The sequence below is a fragment of the Taudactylus pleione genome, unplaced genomic scaffold (assembly GCF_031769625.1).
Source record: "Taudactylus pleione unplaced genomic scaffold, aTauple2 ptg000201l, whole genome shotgun sequence".
Classification (NCBI taxonomy): domain Eukaryota; kingdom Metazoa; phylum Chordata; class Amphibia; order Anura; family Myobatrachidae; genus Taudactylus; species Taudactylus pleione.
In genome coordinates, this window is record NW_028284603.1 from 62,133,424 (window position 1) to 62,147,078 (window position 13,655).

Here is a 13,655-nt window from a genome sequence, read left to right on the forward strand (position 1 = left end):
CCCCATATTAATGTATGGGGAGTGTGGAAATTAATGCAGGGGAACTTAGCAAGGATATATCTGTGATATCTCCTGTGCTAAGTGGCTACATGAATACCAAAATAACGTTATTTAAGGAAAATGTCCTTAAAAACGTTATTTTAGTGTTGATGAATAGGCCCCAAAGCCCTTGGATCTCATCCTCTTCATTCTATGTAGGCATCCAGGGAAAAATAACAAGCCAACGTACTAGCCCTTGTAAAGGACTGCACAGCAGTGTAACCAGGTCACTCACAGTCACTCCATAGAAATGAATGGGGAACTGCTGATTGGCATGGGACGCTTCCCCATTCATTTCTATGGAGTGTCCCCGAATGACCCTGTCATTCGCTATGGGACTGTCCATAGAAACAGTCCATTGTTGTATTTTGCAAAGATGCCTACATGGAATGAAGAGAACCTGGATTTGTGGATTTTGTGAGTATTATGGTGCGTACACACGTACCGATTTAAAAGAACAATTTGAACGATAATGATATCGTTACCGTTATCATTCAAATTGCTCATTTAAACGGTCCCTACTAACTTACCATCGACCAGCAATGCGCGGCCACATATGGACGATAGTGATATCGTCCATCGGCCGTCCATTCCGGTCAACTTGCTCAATATCAAGTAGGTTACTATAGGGACCCACTCGCTACAGTCGTCGTTAAGTAGGTGGTGAGCTGGATTATCGATATTGATCATCCAGCACACCAGGGAGGGTGCATAACGATCAGCCAGCGATATCGTATCGCTGGCTGATCGCTACGTGTGTATGCACCATTAGTGTGGTGAACGAGGGCTGTGTGCAAGAGTGTTTTCTTAATAAAGGTAAAAAACATGCAATGTCTGTGTCTTGTCTTTATTTTAATATTTTCTTTACTAGTGCCAGCAGTCCCTTAATGTCCTGACATGCTGGCACCCATTATGCTGGGTCTGGCTTGCTGCCTGCAAAGAACAATAATAACTATTTGAATACCATTACCCCCGCACCCACCGCCCAGGGGTGCGGGGAAGCCAAGGGCTGGTTGCCCCTTGGGAGCGGGGACCTCATTTTTTGGAGAGTCTTGACTATCCGAGGGATTCCAGCCCTGGATAGTTAAGTTTGGAGGCTGGTTAACTTTACGGCAAGGGGGTCCCCACGTTGGTTTTCTCCCTGCTATAGCGTTACCCCCCCTTCCCAGCTGGCTCAACCTGGTGCTAGTTATTGGAAAATAGGGGGAACCTATCACTGTTTTTTTCTCTGATTTTCCAATACCAGCCCAGATTCAGAAGTCTAGGGCTGGTTATGGAGCTGGAAACGGGACCACACATATTTTTTTTTAAAATATAACTATTTTGTTGCTCCTAGCAGCATCTAAACTGGCGGCTCTCACTGGTGGTTATTTTATTATGACTATCGACATGTTGACTCTATCAACACTATTACAGTTGACGATTATTTATTCAATTTGTGAGGGGCGGGTGCGGTGCAATGCCTGCTGCCGTGCAGGTGTACGTCTGTTACTTACCTTGCGTCGCACCCTCTCACCTTCAGGCCGTGTGTTGAGCAGACGGTCCTGGAACCTCTGAATAGAACACGGACACGATGACCTAGGGGGAAGGAGACGAGGTGAGTACCGTCCTTCCTCACGTCGACCGACGCGCCCTACTGAACCGGGGGATAAATTCAGGTTTTAAGTGAAGATCATCATTGGCACTTTTGGCCTCAGATCCCGAATTTTCACCTATCGGTACTCACGCACCAGGTGAAGATCCGTCCTTGCACCGGGTTGCAAGGTTCACCGTCCGCCCAGAAGGAAGGAGATAGGTAGTGACAAACAAACAGGGAGAGACAGTACACACAGATATTTCTCACCGTGTCCACTCTTGCTCTTCGTCCGCTCACTCGCCTACAGGTCCCTGTAAGGAGATACACAACACAGCCGTGCAGGGCCTAAACCTATGTCAAGCAACTACACATACTAAAACGGCATCACCCTCAACCTACAGTGTGTGTAGTGCGACAGATATAACAAAACTAAACATTTGCCCTGCACGGAACACCAAACACAGACTAAATACACAAGAGCAAAACACAGTGCTGTCCCTTTAAATGTCTGCTACCTATCCAGAGCTGGCCAGCTCCTCTTCTCGGTGACTGGGGAAACCACTACCTCATGGGTGGAAGCCGTACAGCTCTCCACCACTGCTCACACCTCTAATCATCTATGCGGGGGCTACCTAATGGGCTCAGGGCCCTGGACCTAACGCCCAGGGTCTTACCAGCGGCTCAGGGCTTATGCCTGCCTACTGTGGGGTACTCAAGGGACTTGGGCCTACTGCCCAGAGTCCCGCTCTATTTTGCAGCTCAGGCCTAGTGGCCTGCCTAACGGTGGGCTCTGGTAGTGGCCTGGGCCTAATGTCCAGACCACTTTTATTGGGGCTCAAATATAGGGCCTAGTGCCCTCCTGTATGGGTACAGGCCTACGCCTGATTTATGGCCACGGGCCTAGTGCCCGCCTACTTGATCATTTAGTGGCCTGGGCCTAATACCCAGGCCACTCACACCTTATTACGGGCCAATCCTTTTATAGGGCCTAATGCCCACTATAGTGCCCCGGGCCTTGTGCCCGCCTAATTACCCACGGGCCTAGTGCCCGACAACGCTCCACGGGCCTAACGCCCGACAATCCTGGCGGGAGGGGGTATATGGTGGGCCTCACGGAGGGCCTACCTGCTACGTTGGAAGAGGCTGCGGGGGGGAGCTTCGTGACGCTCTTTCACTTCCCACCCCCGCAGTCCTCTCCGGTCCTCAGCCGCATTCTTCTGCCGCTGGCCCGTCCTGGCCAGCGGCGCCGCCTCTTCTTCTCTTCCTCCAGCCGGCGCCGCCTGTCTTCTCTCTTGACAGCGGCGTCTTCTGGCCTCTTCCGCGGCCGCCGCCCCTGTTGCCGCGCCGATCTTCCACTCTTCGGGAGGTCTTCTCTCCTCCCTCTCCGCCGCCGAACTAACTTTTCCCGCTCTGCGCCGTCTAATACAAGACGGCGCGAGTGGGCGGGGCTATGACGCGGCGAGCCGCGATTGGCTCGTTGCGTCCGCCTCTGATTGGCTGCTGGCCCGCGAGCCAGATTTGTCTCGCGGCCAGAGCCAAACGCCCGCCGCGCCCAACGCCTGACCGGCGCTGGGAGCAAGTACTCTCTCCCAGCGCCGGCTACCCGCCGCCTCTTGGCTGCCGGGCGCCAAGCTCCGCTGAGCTTGCGCCCGGAGCCAAGCTTCTCCCGGCGCCACAGTACCGCCGGCACTGGTGAAAGGGACCAGGCGGTCCCTTCACCAGGTGCCCGCGGTATCTGCACCGACGCTAGGGACATTACTGTCCCAGCGCCGGCAACGGATGTGTCCCGCAGAGGACACATCCCTCCTGCCTGCCCCTGCACGTCGGCTGATGCTGGGATCAAACTCGTGATCCCAGCACAGCCTTCCACAAATTCAAACATTTTGACAATGCCTACATGTTGACTGTCGACCTTATGGCCCTGTCAACCTTTTGTCCATATCATGGTTGTCAACTCGTGATCCCAGCACAGCCTTCCACATTTCCGCCCCCTTTTTCCTTTGTAGTCCCTACAAAGCCTCCATCTCCAACGTCCGCGGGTCAGGGTATTCTATGGTCCCTCCAGCGAGGATCTGTTCAAGGGCCCAGCCGTGACCGACTATGACCCCACATTCCTTCTCCACTGGCTCCGGGCTCTCCATCTTCGTACCTCCTGACTTCACTCTGCGGATCCTCTGTGGGAGTGGCAACTCGGAAGTGCCACTCACGATGGGCCACCATGGGGAATTTTCTTCTAAGGGTGCCGCAGCCACCCACTCTTCTTCCAACTTGTCTGGGGCATCTTCACTGAATTCAGGCTTGTGGCACTAACCACCACCCAATAGTCGATTCCTCCGGGGCATCCTCTTCCTCCCGGGTCTCCGCCGACATTTTCCATGAGTCTGGACTCTTCTCCACAGACTCCTGCAGCAAGCGACACTTTCCTTCTTCAGCGTACTCCATCTCTTCCGCTGACATCTCCGGGTATCCAGGTCTCGGACTCTTCCAGCATGGGGAGATCCTAGACTTCTTTGCCACTGGGTCTTCACGCTCTTCCTTATAGCGTGGCATCTTCACCTCCCAGTCATCCACATCTGTCCTCTGCGGGCAAGGATCCTTCTTCACTGGGACCTCTTCGGGGCATAACAGTGCCACTGCATCTTCCCAGGGACACTCATGGGCCAAGTGTCCCTGCCGCCGACACTTCCAGCACGGGGGTGCTGTTGCCATCTTCATCACAAAGGGGTCTCTACCCTTCGGCTCCTGCTCAGGGACAATGGGCACCTGCGAACGTACTTCCAGCAGGCTCTTCTGCTCCACTTCCCTGGCTTCTTCTATCCACTTCTGGGCTCTGGCATTCAAGATCATCCGGTCTTCGTCCCACGGACAATCTCGAAGCTCATGCTCTGGATCTCCACATCCTTCACACCGGAATTCTTCATCCTCCTGGTGCCACTCTTCATCACGTGGACAGCTATTATGCTCATGCCTGTAGGTTCCGCAGAGCATACACCAGAGTCTCTTCTTCACAGAGTTCTTCTGACCACATTTCTGGACCGCTTGCTGGGCCATCTGTGTGATCTCCAACGGGGACATTTCTTCCTCTTCTGTCGCCCTAAATTCACGCCAGGGACATTCGCTGGCATCATGTCCCAGCCGCTGACACGTCTTGCAGGGGGTCACAGCTGATTTCTTGCGCCCCTTCTCCCGGCGCTCTTCCTTGCCGCGCTGTACCGACCGCTGCACCATCTTCATGATGTCTTCTCCCGACACCGTAATCCAGTCACTCTTGTCCTCATACGCCCGGGGATGGTTCCACTCCGGAGCTGTCCGTAGGGGGGTCCTCTTGCCGGTGGTCCACATCGTGTCCGTGATCCTGCCGACTACGCCAAATGTGAGGGGCGGGTGCGGTGCAATGCCTGCTGCCGTGCAGGTGTACGTCTGTTACTTACCTTGCGTCGCACCCTCTCACCTTCAGGCCGTGTGTTGAGCAGACGGTCCTGGAACCTCCGAATAGAACACGGACACGATGACCTAGGGGGAAGGAGACGAGGTGAGTACCGTCCTTCCTCACGTCGACCGACGCGCCCTACTGAACCGGGGGATAAATTCAGGTTTTAAGTGAAGATCATCATTGGCACTTTTGGCCTCAGATCCCGAATTTTCACCTATCGGTACTCACGCACCAGGTGAAGATCCGTCCTTGCACCGGGTTGCAAGGTTCACCGTCCGCCCAGAAGAAAGGAGATAGGTAGTGACAAACAAACAGGGAGAGACAGTACACACAGATATTTCTCACCGTGTCCACTCTTGCTCTTCGTCCGCTCACTCACCTACAGGTCCCTGTAAGGAGATACACAACACAGCCGTGCAGGGCCTAAACCTATGTCAAGCAACTACACATACTAAAACGGCATCACCCTCAACCTACAGTGTGTGTAGTGCGACAGATATAACAAAACTAAACATTTGCCCTGCACGGAACACCAAACACAGACTAAATACACAAGAGCAAAACACAGTGCTGTCCCTTTAAATGTCTGCTACCTATCCAGAGCTGGCCAGCTCCTCTTCTCGGTGACTGGGGAAACCACTACCTCATGGGTGGAAGCCGTACAGCTCTCCACCACTGCTCACACCTCTAATCATCTATGCGGGGGCTACCTAATGGGCTCAGGGCCCTGGACCTAACGCCCAGGGTCTTACCAGCGGCTCAGGGCTTATGCCTGCCTACTGTGGGGTACTCAAGGGACTTGGGGCTACTGCCCAGAGTCCCGCTCTATTTTGCAGCTCAGGCCTAGTGGCCTGCCTAACGGTGGGCTCTGGTAGTGGCCTGGGCCTAATGTCCAGACCACTTTTATTGGGGCTCAAATATAGGGCCTAGTGCCCTCCTGTATGGGTACAGGCCTACGCCTGATTTATGGCCACGGGCCTAGTGCCCGCCTACTTGATCATTTAGTGGCCTGGGCCTAATACCCAGGCCACTCACACCTTATTACGGGCCAATCCTTTTATAGGGCCTAATGCCCACTATAGTGCCCCGGGCCTTGTGCCCGCCTAATTACCCACGGGCCTAGTGCCCGACAACGCTCCACGGACCTAACGCCCGACAATCCTGGCGGTCTAGGGAGGGGGTATATGGTGGGCCTCACGGAGGGCCTACCTGCTACGTTGGAAGAGGCTGCGGGGGGGAGCTTCGTGACGCTCTTTCACTTCCCACCCCCGCAGTCCTCTCCGGTCCTCAGCCGCATTCTTCTGCCGCTGGCCCGTCCTGGCCAGCGGCGCCGCCTCTTCTTCTCTTCCTCCAGCCGGCGCCGCCTGTCTTCTCTCTTGACAGCGGCGTCTTCTGGCCTCTTCCGCGGCCGCCGCCCCTGTTGCCGCGCCGATCTTCCACTCTTCGGGAGGTCTTCTCTCCTCCCTCTCCGCCGCCGAACTAACTTTTCCCGCTCTGCGCCGTCTAATACAAGACGGCGCGAGTGGGCGGGGCTATGACGCGGCGAGCCGCGATTGGCTCGTCGCGTCCGCCTCTGATTGGCTGCTGGCCCGCGAGCCAGATTTGCCAAACGCCCGCCGCGCCCAACGCCTGACCGGCGCTGGGAGCAAGTACTCTCTCCCAGCGCCGGCTACCCGCCGCCTCTTGGCTGCCGGGCGCCAAGCTCCGCTGAGCTTGCGCCCGGAGCCAAGCTTCTCCCGGCGCCACAGTACCGCCGGCACTGGTGAAAGGGACCAGGCGGTCCCTTCACCAGGTGCCCGCGGTATCTGCACCGACGCTAGGGACATTACTGTCCCAGCGCCGGCAACGGATGTGTCCCGCAGAGGACACATCCCTCCTGCCTGCCCCTGCACGTCGGCTGATGCTGGGATCAAACTCGTGATCCCAGCACAGCCTTCCACAAATTCAAACATTTTGACAATGCCTACATGTTGACTGTCGACCTTATGGCCCTGTCAACCTTTTGTCCATATCATGGTTGTCAACATTTTTACCATGTCAACATTTTGTCATTTTGGGAAAAATTGACTAAGCGGATGGGTTCTAAACCCCGGAGGTTTGGTGGCTGTTTGAAGGCAGGTTCTAAACCTCGGAGATTTGGTGGCGGTTTCTAAATGACAGCCCTATTCTATTCTATTCTAAAATGTGTTTTGACGGCGGTTTTTCAGTGGTTTTGCAGCGGTTTTGGCATTAGTAAATCTGCGGATAGCAAAACCGCCACCAATCTGCTGGGGTTTAGAACCCGCTGCTTAGTAAATATTACCCCAAGATTTTCTAAGTTTTGACTGTCTAAATCCTGACTTCATCCTCAGCTACTTTATACCTTCCAAAACACTGTACCATATTAATTGTGCTTTTTCCCATCAACATTTATCTACTTGTAATATATATATGTATACATATTTATTTTTTTTACTGTAAAACATATAAAAGGTAAGAGGAAGCAATTAGGATGCCGCCAATCCTGACTGTGTCGACAAGTTGTTTTTCGACCTTATTATTTGTCTATATTTTAAATGTCCACATTTTGACTGTCTACATTTCAACCTGTCTATATATTAATTGTCTTCATCAGTGGTTTTGAAACTCGGTCCTCAAGACCCCAAACAGTTCATGTTTTCCAGGTCACCCAGCAGGTGCACAGGTGTATTTATTACTCACTGACAGATTTTAAAAGATCCACAGGTGGAGTTAATTAACTCACTTATGATTCTGTGAGGAGACCTGGAAAACATGCATTGTCTGGGGTCCTGAGGACATAATGTCCCTGTCGACATTTTGACTGTGTACATATTGATTGTCGACATATAATCTATGTCGACATTTGGGTTATCTAAATATTGTACTAGTCGACATTATAGATATACTTGCCCTGAATCAACTGTAGGACAAAAACTTAATTAATCCTACAGTGCACCCCAGGCCAGAGGTTTAACCCTTCCATCACTCCTAAAGGCAAAAACTGATTCAACTAAGATGTCCCTGTTGTTCAGTTGTTTGTTACATAGGGTTGCCAAGTACTGAGTTGTTCTATATGTGTTGATAAATATCAAACAATAAACTGAACTATTTGTCAGCTAAACTTAATTGTTAAATGCACTTGATTAAAATTTAGACAAGAGAAACTCACTTGTTTTTTACTTTACGGGATTCTCTCCTCTTCTCTTGTTGGAGCTGTTCAATCTTCTGCTGCATCTCCTCCTGCTTAGCGATTATGGCATGAATCATTGCCATGGCTGTGTTGACCTCTTCCTATGGGAAACACAAAATTAGGGGCAGAGGGTAAACACCGGTTACACACTGTTGTATAATGTAGCACTCTACTTGTTTCAGATTTTTCAATATCAATACAGGTATTGGGGGCTCCATTTACTAACGAGTTTCAGCTGCGTTAGGGATAATAAACAACTGTTCCTGATATTTATAACTGCATGGTTTGGGTTATAATAACGCGATTTGTTAGCGTTTCCCCATGAAATCAGATGGCAACCTTTATTTATCAATGAACGGTAATGATAACTTACTGTTCGTTTTTCTAAAATGAATTCCCCAGGTGCTGGCATCTGTTAACAGCGCTTACGGGTGCTGAGGTCCCGGCTGGCAGCTCCGGCATCTGGGGCTTTACCCATAATTCTTTGTGGCCACTGTGTTTCTGTTAACAGCCCGAAGTGTTCTGAGAGGCTGTGTGAAAGCAGAGACCGTCTGACCGGAATCCTATTATCTTTTTCCTTTGCTGGTTGTATTTTAATATATGTACTGAATAAATGCTATTTGTAGTGGCTGCCCTTAAAAGTAAACATTTTTTTGAGGGGAGGGGGGGGATTGGGTAATTATTCTAATGGTTACAACTGGGCTTTTATTATCCATATGACTGAATTACAAAACAGTCATTATTTGACAGTAAACTGTTCCAAACAGTGACACTGCGCATGTACCAGATTAGAACCTCTGTGCACATGTGCAAGAATGAAGGGTAAAAAAATAATAATTCGGCAGCGCTATCTACATATGAAAACTAGCGTTGACAGGAGCTTTCTTCATTAGCGCTCAAACCAGACATGAGTTTTAAAAAATATTAATAGTAAAATAAAAAAACACAGAGAACGAAGAAGATTAATATCACTAAGGCTGGGATGTACTAACCTTGCGGTGTACATCTCACCAGTCATCGCACAGAAACTAATTGCATATGTACTAACATATGCAATTAGTATCGCAAATGACAGCTCTTGCACTTGCAGCTGATATGGTAATTAAAGTTTTTTTCTTTAGGTTCGGCTACACAGTAAAACAACTGTAAAGATTTCTAAAAGCTAGATTAGCGCCGAAGCCATTTGTTTTGTGCTTACGTTCTATAGAAAAATCTGGCGTTACCCTCCGTATCGAAAATCGGGCGGCCGGGGCTTAGTACATATGAAAAAATGCATTTTACCTTTAGTACATCCCGGCCTAAGACACAGACTCGTTAGTAAACGGAGCCCTAGATCTGTTATCTGGAAACCAGAGATGTAAATACGATAGCAGTAGAGGGTGCAGGACCCACTACTCGGGGGACCATATCCAAAGCCATATACAATATATCAATGCCCTTTGTGTTTATATGTTTTTTTAACCCTTAAGGGACACTTATAAAATCTTGTTATGGGACCCACAAATGCCTAGTTACGACCCTGCTGGAAACCCAGAATCCAAAAGGTTATGAAAACTAGACAAAAAATAAATACCCGTTGCTGTTTGGTACAGATGTCATACATAGTGGCTATTTTCTACAATAGTTGAAATGTATTGTGCACAAGAATACCCACTGTATACAGTACCAGGGCCTAAACACTCACAGCTGCCAAGACACAGCTACACACCCAACGTGATGAACTCCCTTCTGCAGCACTGGTGGTGCCACATCTGTGAATGGTTACCCCCAAAATACAAAATCGTATCATTAGTGTATCTACGATGGGTGCAGGTTTTACGGTGCACACAGACCCTTTGGTGGGAGCCACATCGAGGGCAAATGTTCCAAATATTCCGGCTCCTGAACACTTTATGTCGTCTGTCTCTGACGACCGAACAATTATGATGCACAATCAAGATACAGGTGTAGTTTGTCTCAATGAAGAAAAGTTTACATTTTTTGACCCTGCTTCTAATTTTTTATGTGATCTCCCTGGGTAACCTGACCTGTACTTTAGTGTACATATGTAGCGACCAGTGGCGGCTCCAGAGGTGGGGCTGCAGCGCAGGCCAAAATTCAAATAGGGGAGCCATACCAACTGCCCTTCCAAACGCTGCCAAACATCGCCGGCCGGGAATCACCGCCAGTTGGCGTGGCTCCCCTAACTGAATTTTGGATGCGCTGCAGCCCCACCTCTGGAGCCACCACTGGTAGCGACTGACTGAAAATATAACACAAGTTTATTGCCCAAAGTAGTGTAAGGTATATCACCTTTAGATTGTTGAGTGAATTTTTCATCTCCGTCACCTTCTCTTCCATAGTACAGCGACAGCTCTTCACCTTCTCCTCCAGGGCATACTCTCCATGCTGTATACGGGACAACTCTTGCATGGCCTCCGTGAAACCTGTCTTAAGTTCAGAAGCCAAAATCTGCAACTACAAAAACGTAATATATCAAACAGAGTCTCCGCATTATGTTGATCTAAAACGATTGAGAGGTGTCAGTTTGGCAGTCATAGCTTATTGTCCAGGACAGGAGTGGAGCATAGGCCTTTCTTGTTCTTGGCACAAATGTAATATTTATTTTGGATTCTTTACAATGTGTTGATCTCCGAGCTGCAGAGAGCTGTGAGTGTAGACATCATTATTAGTGTAATAAGTATTGTACTTGAAAATATAATCACGTGAATGTAGAGGAGAACATGAGAGTAGCAGCCGCTTACAAATGGAATTAGAGCCGCAATAGTGGTAATCATTGTATGTTAATGAAATTCTTGTGAAGGGAATACAGTTATACATAAACCAATTTATGAATCTGAAGAATTTGTGTTGTCTGCTTCCATCAACTGCTGACCACTGGCCCTCCATTAGCTGGATATTATTTTAATTGTGTGCTATTGTCCATACACACATGACACTGTCTGCTGTTCCAGATATACTGAGGCCGAAGCTGCTGGAGCTCATTGTCATACCACTTACAAAGACACATGCAAAATCCCCTGGTAGCTGACTAAAAGCTTTATGCAGATACAAACTGATTTCCTGCAAATAGCTGTTACTAATTGAGCAGCAAATGCCATAGGACATGCCAGTGCACCTAATAAGCTGACCACACAGTGTATTAAAGTTACTGCACTTGACTAGATCTTCAGAGCTAAAATTGATTCTAACTATGGGCCGGATTCATTACGGAATGCTATTGCAATCGCAGCTGCGATTACGCACGCAGACCCACTGCAAAAATACGGTAATGTTTGCAATGGCAATGCCGTCGCAGGCTAACATAAGAACGCCCTCATCCCCTTATTCACATCCGTAATACTTATAAAATAGCGAAACCATCGGTAACATCGAGTACCATTGCAGCCTCACGCACAATTGCACTGACTTTACTTACAAATTGCTAACCTCATCGCATGTTGTGGGGGCTCAAGCTGCGTATACCATCGCTGTGGCTAATTTATGCATGCCCCTGTAACGACGTTCAAACACACTGACATGGCTGCGTTTCGCCGACCACCACCCCCAAATGCTTACTTCCTGTCAATCACTCTGCATAGTGTCTGCAATGGCAGTGTGATCGCAGTGAGACCTTCGCGCACGCACATTGCGATGTATGCGCAGACCGCAACAATCGCCCGTCTGTGTGCGTAATCGCAGTTGTGACCGTTAATGAATCAGCCCCTATAATTGTGTTCGGACAGTTTCTGCAGAAGAGAAAAAGATGGATGATATAAATCTACTGTCAGCTAACAGTGGAAGCACGTGTTGTCTGAATCTAGACGGAAAAAAATAATAGTGTAGTAAAAGGTTATCCTCCCTGACAAATACTGTTCTCAACTGAAATCTAACGCTCTGTGGCTAGGGGCCTAAGACCGGGCCTGGAATGGGTGTGGAATCGGGTGAAGTGGGCGTGAATGTGACTGCAATGGACGCGCAGTCGCAACGAACATATACAGCAAGGACGTGTTCTCGGTGCGAAGTCTAGGACCAACATGGCCGCCAAAAAGTCTGACCCTGCGTCAGCTGACCCTGCTGTAAGTGTTAAGTTGATATTGACGACTGCATGCAATTGGTCGCAAATGGTGAAAACATGCCCATTTATGCACAACCTCTAAAACTGATGTAGCCGTGTTTAAAAGTGATTTTACAATGCAATACACACTCGTTTTAAACAAATAAATAATCCATCAAACTCCAGTGGGGATGGGGATCCTGCACATATATTTCAAATTGTTGTCATTAAAAAAAAAATTAATTTTATATATTTGCGTGTGCTTCGCTAAGCTTTGCTGATGCACCAATCCACTTGGGAACTTATTATCTGCTCTATCTGGCTATTAGCTGTAATGTGCAATTTTCAGCATTTTCTGTAATGACAGTGAAGCCACACCTCCAATCTCAATCCAGTCTCATCTCAGCCAGGTACAGCATGAACGAGAGCCGCAGCCAAGGGGAGGGAGGCGCAGCTCAGGATTTGCAGCACTGAGATGCAACTGTTTTCAGATGTATTTTGAAAGTCCATTTGCGTCCAACTGTGAATAAGACATACTGGCTACACACCTATTTGATCCCTCTGCTGATAGGGTAAACGCTCTCAGTCAACCGAGTGCTATGTCCCCAGCTTGACCCCCTGCTAGCTGCATGCGAGGCCTGTACACACTGTGCTGGTATAACTCTGTGTGTACGGGTTTCTATGTATTTGGGCAAATATTAAATAGCCCATAAGATGGAACCTCCTGTTCCCGACCGTTGGAGGAGCGATATAAGCTTTTTAACCACTTAACTAATTCTTTTTGCAAAAACTGCTCTGAAATTGTCGTTTTTTTTTATGATTGAATTAGGGCAGGAACAGCTTTTTAAAACTTATCCAACACGATTTTGTAAAAAAAATATATTTCTTTCAACGCTGTATACCATAAAAATGGCAATTTTTATGGTATATAGTAGAGATGGCCATCAATAGAAACATCGATTGTGCCCACAGCTGCCGATGTTTCCTTAACATCGGTTGGGGGCTGCCATCTATATACGTGTGCATATATATATATATATATATATATATATATACACATATACATATATACACACACATACATATATATATACATACATATGCATATATATATATATATATATATATATATATATATGCACACACATATATATTATGGCCAGGGCTCTGCTTTATTCATGGGGGTGGGGCTTTCAAAAATGGGGGCTGCTGATAGCGGGGGTGGAGTGAAGGAAGGACAGCGCTGACAGCGCTACCTTCTCTGCCCGGCGGCTCCTGCTAGCCAGAGTTTGAGGGAGAGAAGGACAGTGTGCTGTCGGGCTGCTGCTATCCGGAGGAGGGAGATAAGGACAGCGCTGTCAGCACTGCCTTCTCTGCCCTG

General features: G+C 48.8%; 1 protein-coding gene across 1 annotated transcript in view; it reads right to left on the reverse strand.

Annotated features, from left to right (window-relative positions):
- The window catches only part of ARHGEF33 (Rho guanine nucleotide exchange factor 33), a 166,856-nt gene that overhangs the window by 71,427 nt on the left and 81,774 nt on the right, over positions 1-13,655 (reverse strand). Inside the window, exons 3-4 of the mRNA XM_088477650.1 lie at positions 10,531-10,695; positions 8,218-8,339 (exon numbers count right to left, since the gene is read on the reverse strand). Coding sequence (XP_088333776.1) covers positions 8,218-8,339; positions 10,531-10,695 — 287 coding nt within the window. The remainder of the gene's footprint in view (positions 1-8,217; positions 8,340-10,530; positions 10,696-13,655) is intronic.